This window comes from Monodelphis domestica, chromosome 7 (assembly GCF_027887165.1).
Source record: "Monodelphis domestica isolate mMonDom1 chromosome 7, mMonDom1.pri, whole genome shotgun sequence".
In the NCBI taxonomy this organism is placed as follows: domain Eukaryota; kingdom Metazoa; phylum Chordata; class Mammalia; order Didelphimorphia; family Didelphidae; genus Monodelphis; species Monodelphis domestica.
Window position 1 is genome coordinate 136,578,020 of NC_077233.1, and position 23,174 is coordinate 136,601,193.

The 23,174-nt window shown below is 36.0% G+C and overlaps 1 protein-coding gene across 9 annotated transcripts in view; it reads right to left on the reverse strand.

Annotated features, from left to right (window-relative positions):
* Positions 1-23,174, reverse strand: part of LOC100013411 (phospholipid-transporting ATPase ABCA3-like) — a 436,423-nt gene that overhangs the window by 188,599 nt on the left and 224,650 nt on the right. For all 9 annotated transcript variants that reach the window (XM_056805572.1, XM_056805570.1, XM_056805568.1 and 6 more), the window contains one exon: positions 11,800-11,929. In XM_056805572.1, the coding sequence (XP_056661550.1) occupies positions 11,800-11,929 (130 nt within the window). The remainder of the gene's footprint in view (positions 1-11,799; positions 11,930-23,174) is intronic.

Here is a 23,174-nt window from a genome sequence, read left to right on the forward strand (position 1 = left end):
TGATGCAGACAGGGGAATTCATTTTACTAATTCTGTTTTGTCTCAGATTTACTGTTGTTTGGGGATAACTCCCCAATTCCATGCACCCTATCACTCCAAGAGCTCAGGCCATATAGTGTGGAAGAGGAATTCATGCAAAGGACAAGAAGCTGGAGATTGATCATCTGTCAGCCAAATGAAGATTCCATTTGGAATGCTACTGGGAAACAGTTGGAGGCAAGAGCCAACTGCTTGACTGAATTTGGCTGAAAGTCTTTGGGGGACTTTCTGGCTGATGTGAAAGAAGTTGCATTTATCTCTAGGAGTTGGGATAATCAAGTTGGAGGTGACCTGTGTAAAAAATAGACTCGGATACAGGACTACAATCCCCATGAGCCTTTGCTCCACTTCCCCAGAATGCCTGGTAATCTCACCTGGGCCGAGATTGAGAAGGCATTTAAGCTGATTCAAAGGCTTTTGAGGGTCTCTTGGCTTTTTTTGGACTTCCGTTTTGGAGCAGGCGGTCTCTTGCGTGATGTGAGGTTATTTTGTCTAGGCCTCTGGCCTAGGCATGTGTTTCTTACTTGTATATTCTTTAATCTTTATCCTTTAATAAACCTCTAAAAAATATAATACTCCTTGCAGAGAGAAACTCATTTCTACCTGCCTCAGTCTCCCCATCTCCCCTAAATTTTAACTATTACAGATGGCGACCACTAGATTGGATGAGAACTTCTCAAAATTTTTTTAGCCTAGAGAATTTTTTTTAAAGCCAAGGTTCTCCGAGATGCTCTTTAGAAAACCATCTTGATTAGCTCCTGCCTGCGGCCCTCTCCGGCTCCTGCTTCTGCTCCTAGCCTCTCACCTGGTGCCTGAGCTGTGCTCCAGCTCCCTGCCCGGCCCGACCCACCCCGGCGGTCTGTCTCTCACCCATCTGGCCTCCGACCCAGCCGGCTCATCACCCAGATCCTTGGAGCAGATTGCTGAGGACTCATTGCGACCAGCTGGTAACAGTATTGGCCACGTGGGTGGAGGGGAGAGAAGAGAGGGAAAGGAGAACGGGTAATTTTCCCTTTGGCTAAGCCTCCACGTGGCTGGGGGTATTGGCCACTGCGGGATCAGAGAGGGGAAAGAGAGAAAAGACTAGAGATCAGAAACAGACTTTTCAAACAGAAACCTAAAAAGCAATGGGCTGTTTAAAAGAATTTTTGACTCTTCTGGCAATTTCATTGATTTTGCCTGCCTGTCTGGGAGCAGACTCAGCCCAAAGATTCAACTTTAACTTTGGGGAGGAAAATGGGTGGCCCAGCGAACTGGAAGCCAGGCCCAGAGACCGGAGGTCTCTAGCTAAAATTTGGCCTCCGATGCTTCCCAGCTATGGGGCCCTGGACGGATCCCTTGAACCCCATAGCCTAGCCTTTACTACTCTACCTTCGGACAATAGACATTTAAATGGATAATTAAAAACAAACAAACAAACAAACAAAAACAACCCAAGGAACTTTGAAGAGACTAAAGGCTATATTCTAAGGCATTTCAGACTCCAATGGTTTATAAAAAAATCTCTGTATTCTATTGCATTTTTTGTTTAAGGTTTAACTTTGTGATTTTAAGTTCATATATTACTGGATTCAATATTATTCTGCTTGAACTGAAGGTTGATTGAATTTATTTTAAATGTACTTAGTTTTAAAAATTCTGTTGTTTTTCCCCTATAACTGTGTTGAACAGATATTATTGTGAATAAGCCCATATATGAAAAAACAGCCTTTTTCTATTTTGCTGAGGATAGATGGACTTCAGAACTGGTTATAATTGTATTAACAACCTTTGGAATTTTAATGTGCTAAATACCTCAAATGATTTGATTTTAAGGGTTTTTTAAATATGATTTTTGGAATTTTTTTTAAACAATCTGGTTATTTTTGCCTGCCCCTACCATGAGGTAAGGCCCATTAGCTGGAGTGAAATACATTTTATAAACCCCCAACCTTCCCACATGTGAATGGAAGTTGGGCAGTTAATCTCAGGGCATTTGTATCCCTATAAGCCTCCAAGAAAAAGGAGCACCCCTTTATTTATGCTCTTCAGCTCACTATTTTACTTATACCAGAATGATATATAGATTTCTTGATTATGTTCTAAACCCAAGATGAGTTTTACTTTGTTTAAAAAATAATATGTTTAAATACCAAGGTTGAAAGATTGCTACGTTTGTAAAAATTGTGACAAATGTCCATCAATTCGTAGGCTTTAAAAATGTCATACAGCAACTTATGTGAAATATGAAAGTGTGTTTGTTTGCTATTGTAATTAATTGGGCTATTGAGAATTTGGGGGATTTTGATATCTACATATTTGTACTACTGTATTTTTAAAGATGAAAAAATTGTTAACCTTGTTCAATTCATTTGCCTTCTACTCACAGTGATCATGGCCAGATACAAAGAGGAAATGGATCTCATTTTTTGGTGAGAAAGCCTTGCATTTTATATTTTCTTAGCTGACACAGATTGTCAATGATTATAAGCTATATTTTTGAATTTTTTAAAGCTCTTTTATTATTATATTTTTCTTGCATGTGCAATATACTTTTTCAGTTTTTTTATTATTTTTTCTCTCCTTTTTATATTTGAAGCACATGTCACCAGTATTAATATTTTCTTTAACCTTTTGATTTTCAGTGCTACAAGTTTAAGATACATTTGCTAATGCATGCCCTAAAAAGCTTGTGACTATAAAACTGATGCCACTAATTATTTAAATAAATTATGGGACTTTGCTTAATGATTCTGTCTGATTCCAGGACAAGAGATACACACAAGAGCCATTTCATAGGACCAAAGAAAGGCCAATCTAGGATGGATTGATGCACTTCTAGGCCAATACAAAGGTCTTGAACCTAGTGTGAAGACTCGAGGTTACTATGTTTAACATGTGTTAAGACATAGGCTTTCCTTGTATCTACACTCACTCTGAAGATACTCACAGATGAGTATCCCCAAAACCTTGGCTCCTACTTGGCTTCTATAATCTGGTCCCTTTCTTTTCTGCCTCTCATAGTGTGGTACCTTTCTGTAGTCCTGGCACTGACTGGGTAAATGCATCATTACTTAGATCATTTTGATTGGGCCCTGATTGAAGGACCTGTTATAGATTTATTTTTCTTCTACTTGGAATTTTTACACATAAGACTTTGATAGTCTATATTTTCATCCAGAAATTTTTCTTTTCTTTTGGATTTTCTGATATCTTTTTAATATCTCTTGCCAATTGATTCATATACCTCATACCTCAGCCATGCATCCCTAACTGATTCTGAATCTTTCAATCACCCACAACATGGGGGAATGTAAAAAAAATCATTATTTAAATTGCAAAGTTTAAATTCCTTTTGAGAAGAATTTTAGGTAAAGAAGATGCTACCTCTCTGAATCCAGAACTGAACTGTTGGAGAAGCCACCATGAAGAAGCCTCCAGACCACAAGTTGCACAAAATTGAACTTTGGGTGTGGTTGATTGAACATTTATTTGTATGTATACTTTTATGCCAAAGGGGACTGCCCCCTAATGGCTTTTTGTCAATGTGTTCAGGAATTATTGGCTTTATTCTTTTTTCTCTTATCCTCACATTATTGTAATCTTTAAATTGATTATGTTTTCATGATCCTTTGGAAAAAAAATTAATTTTTTTGCAAATGATCACACGGGGGAATGTAAAAAATAGACTCGAATACAGGACTACAATCCCCATGAGCCTTTGCTCCACTTCCCCAGAATGCCTGGTAATCTCACCTGGGCCGAGATTGAGAAGGCATTTAAGCTGATTCAAAGGCTTTTGAGGGTCTCTTGGCTTTTTTTGGACTTCCGTTTTGGAGCAGGCGGTCTCTTGCGTGATGTGAGGTTATTTTGTCTAGGCCTCTGGCCTAGGCACGTGTTTCTTACTTGTATATTCTTTAATCTTTATCCTTTAATAAACCTCTAAAAAATATAATACTCCTTGCAGAGAGAAACTCATTTCTACCTGCCTCAGTCTCCCCATCTCCCCTAAATTTTAACTGTTACACCTGGCTGATTTGAAGGCAGAAGAAGGAAAAGGACAATAGTCCTTATATCTCTCTCCAACTGGCTCTATTTCATGCTAGTGACAGAATTGCCATTTCTCCCAATCTCCTCCAACCTAAACTCACTGAAGAGAATAGGGATATTCCACCCCTCTTAACTCCATCCTCCACCATTGTCCTGTCTTCCCCAAATAAACCCCTTGTTTGACAAAGAAGATTAAGAACTATTTCATTGAAATATCACAGCGCACACTGGGTGACTTGAGGGAGACTGAAGAAGGGGGAGGGGAGGCTGAAAGGCTTCTGAAGAGGGAGGTACAAAATGAAGGAGGTTAGGAAAAAAGCAGATAACTACCTGATCTATTAGTTATCAGTATCTATCAAATATACCCTCAAAATATCATCTATTACAGATTGGAACCCCTGAAAGACTGAACTGTACAATTCCTAAGAAACAGCAGGAAAAAAACATGTTTAAGCAAGTGTTTTGTGGGGTAGCTGTGCTGGCAGCCTTTATGGCCTACTGGATCTAGAACATCCTCTATAGCAAAATGGCCAGCATGATTTTTGATTCTCTGGATTATCTTGGCAACACCACCATGTTTATACTCCAGTTGCCATTTCAGACTGAAAATATACTATGGCAGATTTTGACTCAAGTTTACATCATTTCTATGGCAGTTTTACAGACTTTAACCTATTTGAAGAATATCTATAGATTTGTAATCCCCTAAAAGGCATCACAGAAAATGGTGGTGGATACTAACTTGGAAAATGTTATTAAGAACTTGTTTGAGGAATTTATCAAAGAAAAAGGGCTAGACCAGATTAAGGACAAGAACAATGGCCAGACAGATAGTGCACCCAAAGAAAAAGAAAGAAAGGCAAAGAAACCAAAGGCTAATGCAAAAGGATATGACAGTAACAAGAATACTAAGACTGACAATGAACCTGAAAAAATTTTTCTTCTAAAGGAGGTCACTAAATTATCAAGTACAGCTGGTGTGTTACAATCTAGAGTGTATAGACAGTTTACATCCCACTGAAGAAACAGGTTCCAAAATATATCGATCAGCCTTTTAAGATGCAGAAAGAACTCAAATGTGCTTTCAGGATCTTTGATCCAGATTTCCAAGATGTAGAATTTCTCCTGTCTGAACTGTTTAGTCCCCATGGGCATCGCCAATTCTTTGAGAACACCAGGTCAGATAACAACTTGACTAGTTGGCCCACAGAGGAGCAAAGGGAAGACCTAGATTTTACAAATCCCACAAGTATGATCTACTTAAGGAAATGTAGGGAAGACTTGCTCCAAGCTATTAAGCTCTGCTGCTTGAAGCCTAATGCATGGGCAAGGTTTGATAAACTCATTCAAAATAATCCAGCCACATTTATAGATCATCTGTCTGAAATGGCTGAATCAATTATAGGTTTAGAGACAGAGTGAGGAATCTACTAATCATGTGAGAAGACAGTTTTTGAAGGGATGCACACCTCAATTGAAAAAAAAAATTTTAAACATTAGTTCCCAAAGTATGATCAAGATTGTAAACCTTAAAATTTCTTAGACTTATGAATGTTGGAAATTTCCCCATTGGGAAATTTCATACTTGAAAAAATTTCCTACTGATAGTAAGAACTCTATTGGAATATGAAACTCCTTGGCATGGGAGGATCCTTCTCCTCCCTACTTAAGACTACTTTAGGACAGAAACCTTTTGCTAAACAATGGAAAGGGCTTTGACCTATGCTTAAACATAGAACAGGAAGTTCTTTGAGTCATGATTGATTTTAGAATTGATACAATAAAGATACTTGGAATGACAGAACCAGGTCTTGGAAACTACAATCTCCACCCTACTCAGAGTAACAGGATTTAGGAAAGGCTGCAGCAAAGATCAAGATTTAATTATTTGAGAATATGACCTTCAACAGACATGTGCAAAGGGGGGCAGACCTCTAGGCGGTCCTGGGTTAAGCTAGAGCCACCTTTGGCACAGGGGAGACATTGACAGTGATTGGTAGATGTGAGAACTGAGGGGAGGGAACTTAGATTGTTGGCTTAAAAAGATAGCGGGGTCTGGGGACTAAAGGAGGTCTGAGAGGAGAGAGGTCCTGGAGGGAGAGCTCCTGGAGAGGTCTTGAAGGAGGCAGTGGAAGGAGAACTCAGGAGGAGTCAGGAGGAGAATTCTCTGGAAACATTTCTTGAAAGGAGGCTCTCTTGAAGGTGGAACCTGAGGTTGGCATGAGAAGGCCTTACCTAGAGAGATCTTGGGTGAGTGATAAAACCAACTGACTGATTTATCTCTTAGGACTGAGGTATAGGTCTTATTGGCTTGAGGCCCTTCATTCTTATTCCTTTCTTACTTTCTCTCTTTTTCTATTGATTAATCAGTGTATTATAAATTAAATTTCTCTATAAAACCCAGTTGGCTTGGGCATATTCATAAATTGGGAATATATTCCCTGGCGACCATCTTATATTTATATAAACCCAAGACACAGTAGAAAACATATTTCAGCGGTCATAACTGATATATATATTTCCCTTGCTCCCAAACATTTTAATTATCACAGTTTATGGCTCCCACTCTCTTATCTACAACTATTTAATGCTCAAAACTATTTAAAATCTAACAAGATCAGTGAGTCTGCTCAAATTACATGAAACTGCCAGTTACCTTCATGAAAATCATTCAGAACAACATAAACAAATGCAAGTTTTAAAAGAAAAATTAGAAGTAACAGAAAAATTTAAGAGACAAGGAGATTGAGGAAATCAAGAAACTAAGCACTGTTAGGACCCATACACGAAACCTACATACAAACCAAAAACAGTACAGAGAGAAACTAGACAATGCTTTTTCTGCCAAAAGAAAGGACACCTGATTAAAGACTCTTGCCTGAAGAAAAAACATGAAGTAAACAATAAAACCACACAAGCTAGATACAGAAAGCAAAATTCCACTTGCTGTTCTCATTTTAAACTAAAATCCACACAACAGACAACTGATTTAGAGCAAATGCAACAGGCTATTAAATCAGGAGCTAAACCTAAATATTCAGACATGGTTAGGAGAGAATTATGAAGCCAGGCCTATAATGTACGTAGTGTGGTACATGGAGACAGAAGAAATGATGTAAAAGAGACTCGTTAAACTCAGGAGAAAACGGTTGATAAATGGTGAAAATTCAATGCAAGAAAGTGAATTTGTGAGTGATAGCTATTTCAATAAATCAAGAGACAGGCAGAGACAGGTGAAAGACATAGATGCAGAAGTTAAAGAAATCCTATCTCAAATGGTAACAGAGATAAGAGACTTAGAGAAAGGCTGTTATAGTAACCACACGGGAAAAAGTGCAAATCAAGTCAAAACATTCTTGGAGAATTTTTTTCAATGTAGATTGGGCACTGGGATTGAATTGTGCAAAAGGAAAAAAGAGAAAAAGTCACAAGAACTCAAGCAAGAGTTAGTGAGAGATACAGAGAAACATAATTTAAATTTCCTACAGGTTACTGTTACTAAAGATGTAAATACTTTGAAATCATTCACAGAATTACATGATATCCCACCAAACTTGGTTAATTCTTCAAATAGCTATATGGCACAAATACCCTTAGAAAAATCATCTAATTTGAATCCTGAAGTTGAAACTTTCTATCCAGCAATGACTGATTTAGATAAGACAAAATTTACTGAAAATGAAGCTGACATTACTTTTGAAAATAATAAAATAATAATCATATTCAAAGTAATGGAAGTGACATGACAGTTGAATTTGAAAAGAGGAATGGAATTGAAGTCTTAATAACTGAAAGAAAAACCAAGGATTCAAATGGCACACTTGAAGCCAACATTCTATGTGGCAAAGGGGACTTTGGCCAAATAAACAGCTATAATTTAAATTCATGTTCCAATGTAGTAGAGAATATTGTACAATTAACCTCATATGAAGACTTCATAGGAAATACTGATCCTAACATACAGCTGGCAGAGGGTAGCAAAGAAATGAATAATGACTCAATAACTATAGACACTTTAGCTACACAGCCAGAAACATATGTATATAGTACTGTAGGAAAGAATGAAGGCACACATCCTAATGATGGAGGGGAATATGCATATGTACTATACTTATTCCCAGAACAATACAACATAGAGGTAAAGATTTCTATCTCTACACAGTCAAAAGAGAGTGAAGATGAACATAAACCTCAGACTGGTGATAGAGTAGTACCTATGAATATTAGTAACAGCATTGAATATCTGCAAGAAGAAACTAACCCCATACCATCAAGTTTACCAATTCAAAACAAAAATCTAAAGTTTAGCAATGAGAAACAACCAGAAACTGATTTGGGAAATATAAAAGCTGGTGACATGGGCTTAGAACAACACACAAAGCCAGAGTTAGTAACATCTGACACAAGTTTACATGGCCCCCCAGCTCCTATGACTGAACTGGAGAAAATACCATTATAAAAATCCATTGACAAGTTGGATAGTTTGCTATACAAGGAGGTCAAATGTTGCCTAAAAGGCCTTTTGCTCCTTTTTGCTTTTTTAAATTGTCACATAGATAATGGTGGATAAAGAATTTAATAAGCTAAGAATCTCAATTGGTTTTAATGGGTCTTCAGAAGTGCTTTTCAGATATCTAGGAGTACCACTACCTCTGACTGATTTGCCTGCTTTAACTTGTGTGCAACAAGAGGTAAGAGTCCATTTAGTAGTAAGAACATGGGTGCACTATTATATTCCTCATCTCCACATTTAATTTGTTAAAAAATGTAATGGATGAGACATCAGAAGTGATTTTCACTATTGTATTCCTCGCCTCAACATTGCAATGGATGGGACATATAAACACCTGTACTTTATGGATGTTACACTCTCATTCTGGGAGAGGGAGGGTTTCCCATGGGGCTTGGTAACCCCAGGATGATTTTATGGTTTCATCCCATAGAGTACAGTTTTATATTTGTCTTACTCTACCCTTCCACTAGAATGGAATATTCTTGGTTCAGAGTTGTTGTTTTGTTTTGTTTTTCCTGGGCTCTCCTGCCAAATTTTGGAATGATGGCAATAATAGACTGTTAGAAATCAGAGGTTGAAAGATTGGTTAGTTTTGGAGAACTTGTGACAAATATCCATGAGCTTCAAAGGTTTTTAAATGGCACACAAAGCAAGTGGCTATACTTATGTGAATTTTAATGATAGTGGGGGTTTTTTTAGCAGTTGTCATCAAATAGGTTCTTGTAATTTGGGGGATTTTGGTACTTCTTGGAATCTGCATTAGTTGCTGTACTACTGTTTTTAAAAAGTTGTTACCTGGTGAAAAAAGTCATGTACACTCACACTGCCAATCATGGCCAAGTTAAAAAAGAAATAGAACTCTTTTTTGAGTGAGAAACTTTTGTGTTGTGCTTATATTTGGCTAACACATTGTCACATGGAATGTGAACTATGTATTAATGACTATTATTATTGTTTTTCTTTATATTTTCAATAGGATATTTTATTTTTTCCTTTTTTCTTATCTTTTTTTCATACTTGGAGGACATGGAATCAGTATTAATGTTTTTGAAGTTGAAGAATAAGTTTACAATATCTATTAGCCCTAATATCAATGCATACCCCAAAGCTTAAGACTATGGAAACCTGTCATTGATTGTTAAGTATTATGGGACTTTTACTAATACTTGTGTCTTATTTCAGAAGGTATCACAAAAGAGTCACTGCACAGTGTCAGGAAGCACAAGGTCAAGAAGACCAATAATTCCTGTGGGATTGATGAGAATCTGCACCAAGACAGAAGACTCATTTTGGAGGTTTGAGAAAGCAGCTGTTTGATGACTTCAGATGCAGGACTCCCTTGTGCCAGATTTCCTACAAGTACCTTAATTTGGCTTTCATTCTGGCTCCCCTATCCCTGAGAGTGAGGGTAAAATCAGACTAGGGAATCACACTTCCCTTTTACCTCATAACCTAGTCCCTTATCTCTTATAGTTTGGCAATTTTCTGTAGTCTTGGCTGCCTATGGGTAAAGTGCTATTTTGCTGCAATTGTCCTACATGCTTGTAGGACATAAATCACTCTAATTGGGCCTTGCTGGTGATTCAAGGACTTGTTATAGGTTTATTCTTTTTTACTCATAATTTTATATAAATAAGATTTTGATATTTCATTTTTATCCAGAATTTAATTTTTGCTCTTTTATTTGGGATATTTTTTGGGTTATTGGTTTTCTTTTGACAATTGATTCATATACCTCATAACTCAACCATCTATCTTGGGGTGATTCTGGTATTGGTCAACACCCTCCTCAGGAGGGGGAATGTGTAATTATCCTAAAATCCAAGGTTCAAAATCTTTTGGAGAAATTTCAGGAAAAGAAACTTGCCAACACCCCGAATCAAAAAAAGTGGATCTTTTTGGAGAAAGTGCCACAAGGATGCCTGCAGAAACCACATACTGCCTCAAAATATCCAGAATGAACTTTGGGATATAATGAACTGGACTGAAGGAGGTTGAACATACTTATTCTGAATGTAAACTTTTATACCAAAGGGGACTGTGTCCAAATGGCTTTTTGTCAATGCATCTATCAATCATTTTTTGTTTTCTTTCTCTTTTCTTTCCCTCTTATCCCCAAACTGTTGTAATTTCCCCTTTGTAAGGTGTAATAAACTATGTACCTTTAGTCAGAATCTTTAGCAGTATAAGCTGGTTATGTGAGATGATTCATTGGGGAGACTACGCATGTAAATCTGGGAGATTTCAACATGCTCATCTCCCAATAAAATCACAGGGGGTGGGGTGATGTGTATAGAGGAGTTTCATCACCTCCCCCTCCTGGATTGTTGACCTGGTTCATTCCATTTTGAATGCCTCTGCAGAGTTCATGAATGTGAATAAAAAGGTGTGGGTGTGACCCAACTGGGCTCTATTCCTTTGGAGGCAGAAGTGGAGCACCATGGCTGAGTCAGCTAGCCATGTGGAGGACCACGTGATCAGAGTTAGGTTAGATTAGGCTTAAATACCTACATATCTGCTTATTTCAAGTCATTATTAACAATCTCTACATATATGCTTTTTATTTCAAATGATTATTAATAAAGTATGGAAAATAAGAACTTGTAGATATTAATTTAAATATAACAATCCTATAATTCCTTGAAAAGTGAAACATATCCTTAAAATAAAAAGAAAAAAGCAAACTGATGTTGGCAAAATCAGAACTGGATCCATATATACTCAACTTTTTATACTTTAATGGATGTGTGATCACATCAATATGGAGGACTCCTTCCTTCCATACCCACTGCTCTTTTTTGTCCATGTACTCCCATGGATCCTCTATAGCAGGCCAATTCGACATGCTAAGGGTCTTCTAATTTTATATTCTGTGGCCAGTGCAGCAATTAAACTGTTCATCTGTTACTCATCATTTTTGGCATGCCCACCTCTTTTATGATACCACATCTTCTGGATAATATCTTTAATAACAATTCTTACATGAAAATCATCATTGATAATATACTGTAGCCTATTTATGCTGTATATTTTAAATTTTTTTGTAATTTTATGATGCCTTCTAATGAATATTAACAATAACATTTATAATTAGATATAAATAAAATATAATTAAAAATTTAAAACAATACTAGCTCTCCAGTAGTTTATAACAGACTCTTTTATACTAGGAAGCAGATGGTCTACTTTTATTTCCAAATTTTGAAGTAAATACATACCTGTGAGTATGGATAGGGTGGTGGTCTTCCCTGCTCCATTATGCCCAAGAAGCACAGTGATTTGCCCCTCATACATATTCAGTGTCAGGTTTTTTAATGCTCTTTTAATATCATTCCCCGTTCTAAATACCTGTGTAAGAGACAAAGAAAATGGCCATATACAACTTCTTAAAGAGTATTGAAGCTTAGTAAGCATCTATGCTAACTTTCTTTCAAAGGAATTATACTACCATATAATTGAACATGAAAGGAAAAAAAAAACTAAAAAGGCAGACCTTTTAGTATAATGTAGGCTGAAATGGACTACCTAGAAAAGGGTCCTCCTTGAGAAGCATTCAGGGAGTACCTTATCTGACCCTTTGAAGACCCTTATGACATTTACTGTACAACCAAGCAGGTCAATTTTATCTGGGGACCAGATTAGTGTTTGGGGACCATGTTCACTGTTTGTTTGTTTGTTTTTTAACCTCCATAAAAGTAGCTATCTAACTTGAGCATTATGGTTCCAGTTGTTCATTTGCACTAGACCAAATCTAACCTGAATTAGAAAAAATTGACAAAATCACTAGGATAACAAGTAATGATCTCAAGGTTTATAAAAGTCAGAGAGGACAAAGGGTGCCTGCAAGCAGCAAACAAAGTCAAAGGTATGAAAAAAATAAGAAAATGAAAAATAGCTCACTGGAAAAACAACTGACCTAGAAAACGAATTCAGGAGAGATCTAAGAATTATTGGACTACTTGAAAGCCATGAGGCTGAGGGTCTCTGGATCCAGGCATTTTCCTGAGGGCCTTAGCCTGCTATACAATGAAACAGAGGACTTTCAAATATTCTTGATGAAAAGACCAGAGCTGAATAGAAAATTTGACTTGCAAATCAAAGACTCAAGAGAAGCATAAAAAAGGTAAAGATGAGAGAGAGAAATCAAAAGACATTCAGAAGGTTAAATTGTGTACATCCCCATATGGGGAGATGATTCTTATAACTCTAAAGAATTTTGTCATAATTAGGGAAGTCAAAAAGAATATACATAGACAGAGGGCAAAGGTTTATGAGTTGAATATGATGGGATGATATAAAATAAAATAAAATTAAGGGGTGATGTGGGTTTTGAAATGATATTATAACTATTATATTTTATAAAGTTTTATTAATAATAACTCAAGCAAAAGAACTGCCTGACTTTCGCCTGGTTCCAGGTTCAAAAGAGGCTGAGGGAGGAGTTATAGGCATTTAAATACAGTCACACAAAATGTGGGGACACAGGAAAATGGAATTTTGGGAAATACTAAGGGACTTCTGGGAGATGAAGTCCAAAGGTTCAAAATCTCCATTTATACATATGACCCTGTGATCCTATTGGGAAACCAATTTCCCCAAAAGGATCGTGGAAACATAATCAACTTAAAGACTACAATAATTTATGGATAAAAGGAAAAGAGAATAAAACCAATGATTACTATGTTGACAAAATGCCAATTTGGGGACAGTCCCCTTTGGCACAAGAGTATACAATCAAAACAAAGGCATTTCAACTCCCCATAATTCAATTCACATCCCAAAGTTCACTCTGGATCTTTTGGTACAGCATGTGGTTTCTGCAGGCATCTATCTTCATGGCACATTCTGGATTCTGGGAGGTAGCACGTTTCTTATTCTAAAATTGCTCAAATTTAAATCAAAGTTCACAACAATAACTTGGCCCCCCTGAGGTGAATAATAGCAAACACAGGGATCACTCAGGGATGCATGGCTGAGTTATGAAGTGTATGAATCAATTTGCAAAAGAAAATTTAAAAAAACATGAAAAATCCAAATAAAAGAGAAAAATAACTTGTGGATATAATACTGAATGTAAAAGTATGATGTCTAAAAAAAATCTAAGTAAAGGAAAAGCAAATCTATAACAGGTCCTTGAATCAGGACCCAATTAAAATGATGTAAGCAATTATGCACTACCCAATAAGTAGTCAGGACTATAGAAAGTTTGCCACACTATGAAAGACAGAACAGGGACTAGATTATAGGAGCCAGGTAGGAGCCAAATTTGAGATACTTGGTAGAATGTGGGACAAGGAAGAGCTGCCTTTAAAACATGTTAAACAGCCGCAACCTCGAACGCCAAACATGTTCAAGTCCTCTTGTCTTGGCTCAAAATTACATCAGTCCCACCAGGATTGGTTGGTCTCTTTGACCTTGTCCTTGAATGGCACTGTGCAGTTTAGCTTTGTGCTTCTTTGGCCCTGTGCAATGGCTCTTTTTGTATTATCTTGTCCTAGAATCAGACAGAATCATTAAGCAAAGTCCCATAAAAATTTTTAAACAATTCAAGGGCATCATTTTTATAGTCTAAAGCTTTTGGGGTATTCATTGACATTAGAACAAATGTATTTAAAACTTATATTACTGCAAAGTAAAAAAATTAAAGAAAAATCTTCTCAATACTGTTGATGTGCTTCAAATACAAAAAGGAGAGAAAAATAAAACTCAGATACTATATTGCACATGTAATAAAAAAATCAAAAGATTTTTTAAAAAAGTTTAAAAAATAAAATATATAGCTTAAAATCAGTGACACACTATGTCAGCCATGTGCGAGTACAAAATGATTTTCAGAATAAAAGAGTAACACAGTAGATAATGCACATTCAAAGAAGTACCAAAGTCTTCAAAATTCACATTAGCCCAGTTAATTACAATAGAAAACAAACCCACTATCATATTTCACATAAGTTGTTATATAACATAAAAAAAACCCTGTGAACTGATGGATATTTGTCACAATTTTTTTTACAGATGTAGCAAATCTTTCAACCTTAGAAAACATATTTTTAAACAAAGTAAAAATTATTTGGGTCTAGAACATCATCAAGAAATCTAGATTATTCTGCTGGAAGTAAATTAAAATGAAGAGTTTTGCAGGAGATTTTTCTGGCTTCCTGATTACATATAAACACCTTGGTAGGAATATTTCTTTGTTTCTCTACCTTTAATACAACATTCTTTACAATTATACACACACACACACACACACACACACACACACATATACATATTATATCATCCATTCAGAAACCACTAGTTATGTAAAATTATTTCTGAAGACCCCCTAAAATTGTAATTAAATTCTTAGCTTATTAAATTCTCTAAAGGTTGTATATAATTTCACCAGTTTTGTTGAAATCCATCCATCATCTATGTGAGGCCTTAATTTTCTCATAGAAGCACAGAGCAGAATCTCCACTCTGCATGTTGAGAGCAGTTAGGACCTTTAGAATTTCATCAAAATATTTCAGGTAGATTTGTAGCATAAGCAGGCTAGCTTGTGGCATATTCTTGAGGAGAGGGAAATAAAGTGGGAAATTTCCAATGAAAATAAAAAGTCCCAGGATAAAAATTAAGCAGATCCAAACTGCACTTCTTAGCTCTACCAACTCAAATAGTTGTTTCAGAGTTTCAAGCATGCTTTACAATAGCATTTTTTCCTGAAAGAGTCTGAATGTGGTTTTTTTAAAGAATAAACATAAAGAAGCAAAACTTTGAGGGAAAACAATAGCATATTTGCATATGAGAGAAAAAATGCTTCTCCCTGGTGTTTTGGGTAAAGAGAAAGAAGGGGAAAAAATCAAGCTTATTTCCCAAAACTGACTAAATCTATAGATTTGGACCTAATTGCCCTCCCTTGTGAAAAATCTTTAGTAACAACCTTCTAAACTCGGAGTCCAGGATCAGCTTAAGAAAAATCTGCTTGAAAATTAGAAGGTGTGGGGTTCTTTTTTCCATGCTGAAAAATAGCTATGGCAGGCTAGAAACACATACATAGAGTGTGGAAAGGGATTGAGGTGGAAAGATTATTATACATCATCCTCTGGAAAAAAAAATGGCTGGGATTGGCAGGCTCCTGTGGTGGGTCTGGTCTCCGCAAGAGGAGGCTCCAAGCTGGGTGAAGAGTGTTGAGGAATGCTGGCCAAGCAGATGGACAGGAGAAATAGCAGGCATCTGCAGGCGGCAGGGCGAGGCCCGAGCACAGGCACACCCCACCACCAGACCTTGTGGTGGGCAGTGCCTGGGCAAACTTACTATCTTTACTGAAAGGCTATCTGCTCAAAAAAATTATTTTTGAGAATTCGTAATCCCTTCATGGTTGCCAAAATGTGGGTTTTAAAATAATAATCAATAATTAAATATTATATTTTATAAAGTTTTATTAATAATAACTAAAGCAAAAGAACTGCCTGACTTCAGCCTAGTCACAGGTTCAAAAGAGGCCGAGGGAGGAGTTACAGACACTTAAATACAGTCATGCAAAATGTGGGGAACACAGGAAAATGGAATTTTGGGAAATACTAAAGGACTTCTGGGGGATGAAGTCCAAAGGCTCAAAATCTCCATTTATACAATGAGAAAGCAGAATGCATTGGGAGGAGGGGGAAGAGAGAAAGAATGGGGTAAAGTATTGTACATAAAAGAGGCATGGAAGAACTTTAACAATGGAGGGGAAGTTGAGGGAGATGAGGAGGTGAACAATGGCTCAGTGAGGGAAGAACATGCACAATCAACTGGGTATAGAGAAAACTATCTTAACCCACAGGAAAGTAGGAGGGAAAGGGGATAAAAAAGAGGGGTGGGATTAAAAAGAGGGCAAATTGGGGAGGGGGAGAGGAGAACCTAAAAGGGGGTAGATAGAATGGAGAATAATACACAGTAATCATAATGGTGCAAGAAGTTTTTAGAAGTCTCTCTAATAAAGACTTTGAGAAATGAGTTGAATATATAAAGATACAAATTGTTCCCCAGTCAATAAATGGTCAAAGAATATGAATGTGTAATCAAAGTAATTAAAGCTCTCTATACTCATACAAAAATATCATCTAAACTATGAATTAAGAGAAATGCAAATTAAAACAATTCTGAGGTATCTTCCTATACCTGTCATATTGGCTATTCTGACAGAAAAGGAAAATGACAAAACTTTGAGGGAATATAGGAAAGTTGAGACACCAAAGTCCTTTGGAGCTGTAAACTGATTCAATCATTTTGGAGAGCAATTTGATCCTATGCCCAAATGGATATAACAGTACCCTTTGACCCAGCAATAGCATTACTAGTTTGTATCACAAAAGAAGGACCTTTATGTACAAAAATATTTAAAGTATCTCTTTTTTGGGGAGGTACAAAGAGTTGGAAAGTGAGGAGATATCCATCAATTGAGAAATGGCTGATTCAGTTATAGTATATGATTGTAATGGAATACTATTGTGCTGTTGGAAATGATAAGCAAGAGGAATTCAGAAAGAAACTGTAGAGTCTCATATGGATTGAAGCTGAGTGAAATAAGCAGAACCAGCAGAACACTGAACACAGTGACAGGAATACTGTACAATAAACAATAGTAATATTTATTCTTAGCAATACAATGATACGAAACTATCCCAAAGAACTCATTATAAAAAATGCCATCTGCTTCCAGAGAAAAAGAATGGACACAGTCTAACTAGACCAAAGAGAACTTTAAAATTTTATTTCTTCATTTTTTAAATTTGAGTTTCCTTCCACAAAAGGATTAACATGGGGAAATGCTTTACACGATTGTATATTCTACAATAAGACTGTTTATCATAACAATATAGGTATTAGGGAAGGGAGGGAAAGAATTTGTGACTCAATATTCCTTGAAAAAATGTTAGAAACTGTTGTTACATGTAATTGGAAGGACATTAAATTAAATTTTAAAAAGCTTAAAGGGGTAGCCAAGAACATGGAGGTGTTCTGAAAATAGAGGTAGATATTATGAAGCTAAGGAAAGTCAATAGGTGGGCCCTTGACACATACTGAAAACAAATAGCAATAACTAGTGGTGCCTGAACCAGACTGCTTAATAGTTAGTACCTCAGAGAACGTGATAGTTGGAAGGAAACTTAAATAAATATTTCCTAATCTAACAATTTCATTTTATAGGCAAGGCACTTGAGGCAGGCTCAAATATATAAAGTGAATGACTTGTTCAAGCCCAGACAACAACTCACTCGGTGACCTTGAACAAGTCATTATGCTCCATTATGACATCAAGACAAGAGCCTTCACCAGCAAGAAGATTGCGACTTGATGAAGACTCAGATAATAGTATTTTTAACAATAAAGAATTTTAAAATTAAGGTATATACATTTTTTGTAAGTTAATACTATTGTATACTTAATATACTTCTCTATAATATAAATATAACTTTTATATGCTGGGAAACAAAAAATTTGTGACTCACTTTATTGCAATAATTGTTTAATTGCAGTGGCTGGGAGCTGAACCTCTGCTATCTCTGAGGTATACCTGAACTATTTAGGGAAGTCATGTTTCTGTTCTATGACTTGTCTTCTTTCCACCCAGGTAGGATGTTCAATATTTGGTAACTCCTAAGAGGATGACAATTCTTCCACAAAACACAAGACTAATCTCTGATGAAACACAAGGTTTTATTTGCATAGTAAAAAGGCAGAGAAAGTATCAAGAAGATAGTGTCAAAGGCTACAAAGGGATTGATGGATTAAATGCTTTTTTGAGAAAGGGTTTAAAGTAAAGTTCTTAAGACAACTTTTACTTCTTGTGTAAGAACCAGCCTAGCTAAGTATGAAGAAGACCATCACTATGGTCACTAGACAATGAAGCATTTGGCTTTGGCAATTGATAAAACAAAGAAAAATACAAAAGACTCCTCAGGTCTGTACAGTCTTCTTGCTCTTCTATAGGTTATAATAATTATGGGGAGATGAAAAAGGAGCTAGAGAATTTTAGAATATTTATAGAAATGTGTTGATATTATGTGAGATTATCTAATAAATAATAGTTTTCCTCTGAAGACTGCTTCAGTTATATCCCTGAATTTTTGGTGTATTGTCTCATTATTATCATTCTCTTTCACAGAGTAATTAAATATGTCTATAATTTGTTTTGTGACCCATTCATCATTCTGGACATCATTAAAGTTCCATTTTCTTCTTTGCTTTTTAGTTCTTTTTTAGTTCTCTCTGTATTAGTTTAGTTTATTATTTTTTTAAAAATCACAGTATGGCTTATATAAATACTGCTGCTGGTATTTTTGACTTTTTACATTTATTTATAATTTCTCTATGCCTTCACACAAGGTCTGTTTTTTAAAAAAAGGTTCATGTGAAATTAAGATATAAATTCTTTAATGTTCCTTTAGATGTCTTCTCTTTCAGCTTTAAATTCATCTATAGTTTTTTGATTTTTTATTTTCCCTTTTGTTTACCTTTGTATTAGATTTGCCAGACTCTGAAAGAGAAGCATTTTTATTACTATTAGAAATTAAAAAAAAAACTTTTTTAAAAAGGAAATTGAATTAGCTTTAAAAGTACTACTAAAGAAAAGAATTCCTAATCCAGATGAATTTATAGATGTCTATGAAACTTTTAAAGATTAATTTATATTTTTGCTGATTCTAAAAAATTGAGAAGGAAAACATTCTAGTCAAAACTTTCCCTGAGGCAAATATAGATTTGATATGCTAACTATGAATGGATAGGATAAAGAAAGAGAAGAAACTCTAACCCTATATTATTAAAGCATATTGATTTGAAAAATTTTTAAAGAAAATTCTAGTTGAAAAAATTATAGCAATTTCAAAAATGTTTTTCAGTATGATCACATTTCATTTATAGCAATGATTCTAGATTGTTCAAAATTAGAAAAACAATTATGACAATCTTTTAAGAATGAAAATAACCAAATTGACATGATTACCTCCATAGATGGAAAAACAGCTTTTGAAAAATTTAAATAGTAATTTATGCTAAAAAAAGAGAACTCAATAAAACATAGGCATAGAAGGACCTTTTAAAGTAGGATAAAAAACAAATGTCTGCAATCAAAAGTTTACATTATATATGAGGAGGAAATGTAAATATAAAAAAACTTTCCTAAAAATATAGAAATAGGGTAGTTCTGGGTAAGCATGGTGGCAGTCTAGACACGAGTCGCTTCCTCTCCCCAGCACCCAATGAAATAGACTACCTCAAAAGAATATAAAAATCATCTTTGGAAGAACGGAGGAACTCAATAGTAGGGCACAGCATTGAAGGTATGTGGGGTTTGAGCATTTCAACACTACAAGAAGGAGAAAAAGCTCCCACCCAAATGTGAGCCGATCTACCCTCCCCCACCCCACCTGTGGAGCCAGAGGTAGGACCAGCACACACCAGAAGCGGCGAGTGAGTGAGGGACACCTCTGGAGTGAGCAAGGGGCACCTCTAGGTCCTTGGGAGCTGACTGAGACTTCCAGGAATCTACCCCTGAGAGTGGTTGCATGGGAGACCTCTGCGCACTAGAGAGAACAGACCGTGGGCACTCTAGTGAACAGCAGAGGCTGTGGAGATTCAAGAGCTTGCCTCAGGCAAAAGCTTTGCTTCTTAACACCATAAACAGAGAACCTGTCCATCTCAATCAGATTTCTGACTAAAAAGGGAAGGAAAAACCACCATAGAAATGGCTCATTATTTCCAGGACCAACAGACAGCCTCCAAGAAAAACAGGAAGAAGACATTGACTCTTGAAAATTTTTATGGAGGAAAAACCCAGGCTACAGAGGAAAAAGAGGATGAAATTCAAACAAAATCAAAACCTTGCCCCCAAAATGGAAATTATCCACAACCTCTGAAAGAATTCAAGTTGGAGCTTATCCAAAAGATGGAAGTCTTCTGGCAAGAAAAATGAGAAATCATTCAAAGAGAGAACAAAAGTCTGAGAGACAAGAACTCCCAATTGGAGAAACAGTTGGAAGCCACAAAAAGCATGGTAGACCAAACTGAAAAGGAAAACTAGTCTTTAAATACCAGAATTAGGCAACTGGAAGACAATGATCTTACAAAACAGCAAGAATTAATACAGCAAAGTAAAAAAAAAATTAATGAATTAGAAGAAAACATAAAATATCTCACTGACAAGGTGACAGATCAGGAAAAGATAGGAAGGAGAGACAATTTGAGAATCATTGGTCTACCTGAAAAAAACAGAAATAAATAGAAATCTTGACACCATATTACAAGAAATCATCCAAGAAAATTGCCCTCATGTTCTTGAACAAGGGGCAAAATAGACATTGAAAGAGTTCATAGAACACCCACTGTAAAGATTAAAATTTAGGGGAGACTATGGCATCTGAAATTAGTTTCTCTCTGCAAGGAGTATTATATTTTATGAGGTTTGTTAAAGGTTGAGAATTTAAGAATATACAAGTAAAAAAAACATGTTCCTAGGCCAGAGGCCTAGACAAGACCTCACCTACATTATGGAAAGAGCCACATCTGCTCCAAAATGGAAGTCCAAAAAGAGAGAGCCCAAAAGCCTTTGCCATCAGCTTAAATCCTTCCTCGATCTCGGCCCACCTAAGAATTGCGTGAGATTACAAAGCATTCTGGGGAAGTGGAGCAAGGGCTTGTGGGGATTGAAGTCCAGAGTTCAAATCTCAATTTTACACCTCTATACTAAATCCCCAAAAGACAACTCCCAGGAATGTAATTGCCAAATTCCAAAGCTTTCAAACTAAAGAGAAAATTCTACAAGAAGCCAAAAAGAGACAATTCAGATACCAAGGAGCACTAATCAGGATCACACAAGACCTGGCAGCCTCCACACTAAAGAACTGCAAGGCCTGGAACATGATAGGCAAGAGAACTGGGTCTTCAACCAAGGATCACCTATCCATCAAAACTGACTATACACTTCCAGGGTAAAGTATGGGCATTCAACAAAATAGGAGATTTCCACGTATTTGTAAAGAAAAGACCAGAACTCAGTGGAAAGTTTGATATCCAAAGAGCAAGAGAAACATGAAAAGGTAAATATAAAAGAAAGGGAAAAGGAATTTTTTAAAATTTAAACTCTCTTCTATAAGGGCTACAATTAGATCAAATTATATATATTAATATATGGGAAAATGTTATTTGTAACTCTCAAAAATTGTATTCATTATTAGAGTAATTAGAAGAATCACTTACAGGGAAAGATTGGGGCATTAAGAGCTATAAGATGATATAAAAAAAGAAAAAGGGTGTGGGGTGGAATCAATGATGCTACCAAGAGATACTTGAAGAAATAGAAATAAAATTTACACAAAGATACACATGGGAAGAGATGGGGAAGAATACTCTTATAAGAAGGAGAGGAAGAGAGTGCTAATAGAGAATACTTAAACCTTACTCTCAGTGAAATCAATTCTGAGAGGGAAGAACATCTAGGTTCATTGGGATCTTGAATTCTATCTTATCCAACAGGGTAAGGGAGAAGGTAAAACTAAGGGGGGTAGGGGGGAGGGAGTTCAAAAAGGGAGGGAAGAAAAAGGAGGAGGGAAATTAACATACCCTAAAAAAAACAAGAAGGGAACAAAAAGGGAGGGGCCAGAAAGGGAAGCATACAAGGCAGGGGATTAGGGGGACTGATTAAAAGTAAACCACTCGTTTAAAAGGTTATAGCAAAAGAAGAAAGGACAGAACTAGGGGAGGATATCAAAATGCTAGGGAATTCACAAGTGACAATCATAACTTTGAACATGAATAGGATGAAGTCACCTATAAAATGTAGATGAATAGGAGAGTGGATTAGAATCCAAAATCCATATGTTGTCTACAAGAAACACACTTGAGGCGGGTATATATTCACAAGGTCAGAATTAAAGGTTAGAGCAAGACCTATTTGGCCTCAACTGATAGAAAGAAGGCAGGAGTTGCAATCATAATATCTGACAAAGCCAAAGTAAAAATATACCCAATTAAAAGAGATAGGGAAGGTAAATACATCCTGATAAAAGGGAATATAGACAATCATGAAATATCACTAATCAATATGTATGCACCAAATGTTATAGCATCCAAATTTCTAAAGGAGAAACTAATGGAATTGAAGGAATAGGTAGTAAAACTATACTAGTGGGAGACTTAAACCTGCCACTATCAAATTTAGATAAATCAAATAAAAAAATAAATAAGAAAGAGGTAAAAGAGGTGAATGAAATCTTAGACAAATTAGAGTTAATAGATCTATGGAGAAAAATGAATAAGGACAAAAAGGAATACACCTTTTTTTTCAGCAGCACATGGTACATTCATAAAGATTGACCATATACTAGGTCATAAAAACATGGCATACAAATGCAGAAAAGCAGAAATAATAAATGCAACCTTTTCAGATCGTAAGGCAATAAAATAATGACCAGTAAGGGTACATGGAGAGCCAAATGAAAAATTAATTGGAAATTAAATAATATGATGCTCCAAAATAGGCTAATTAGAGAACAAATAATAGAAACAATAATTTCATTGAAGAAAATAACAATGATGAGACATCCTTTCAAACCTTATGGAATGT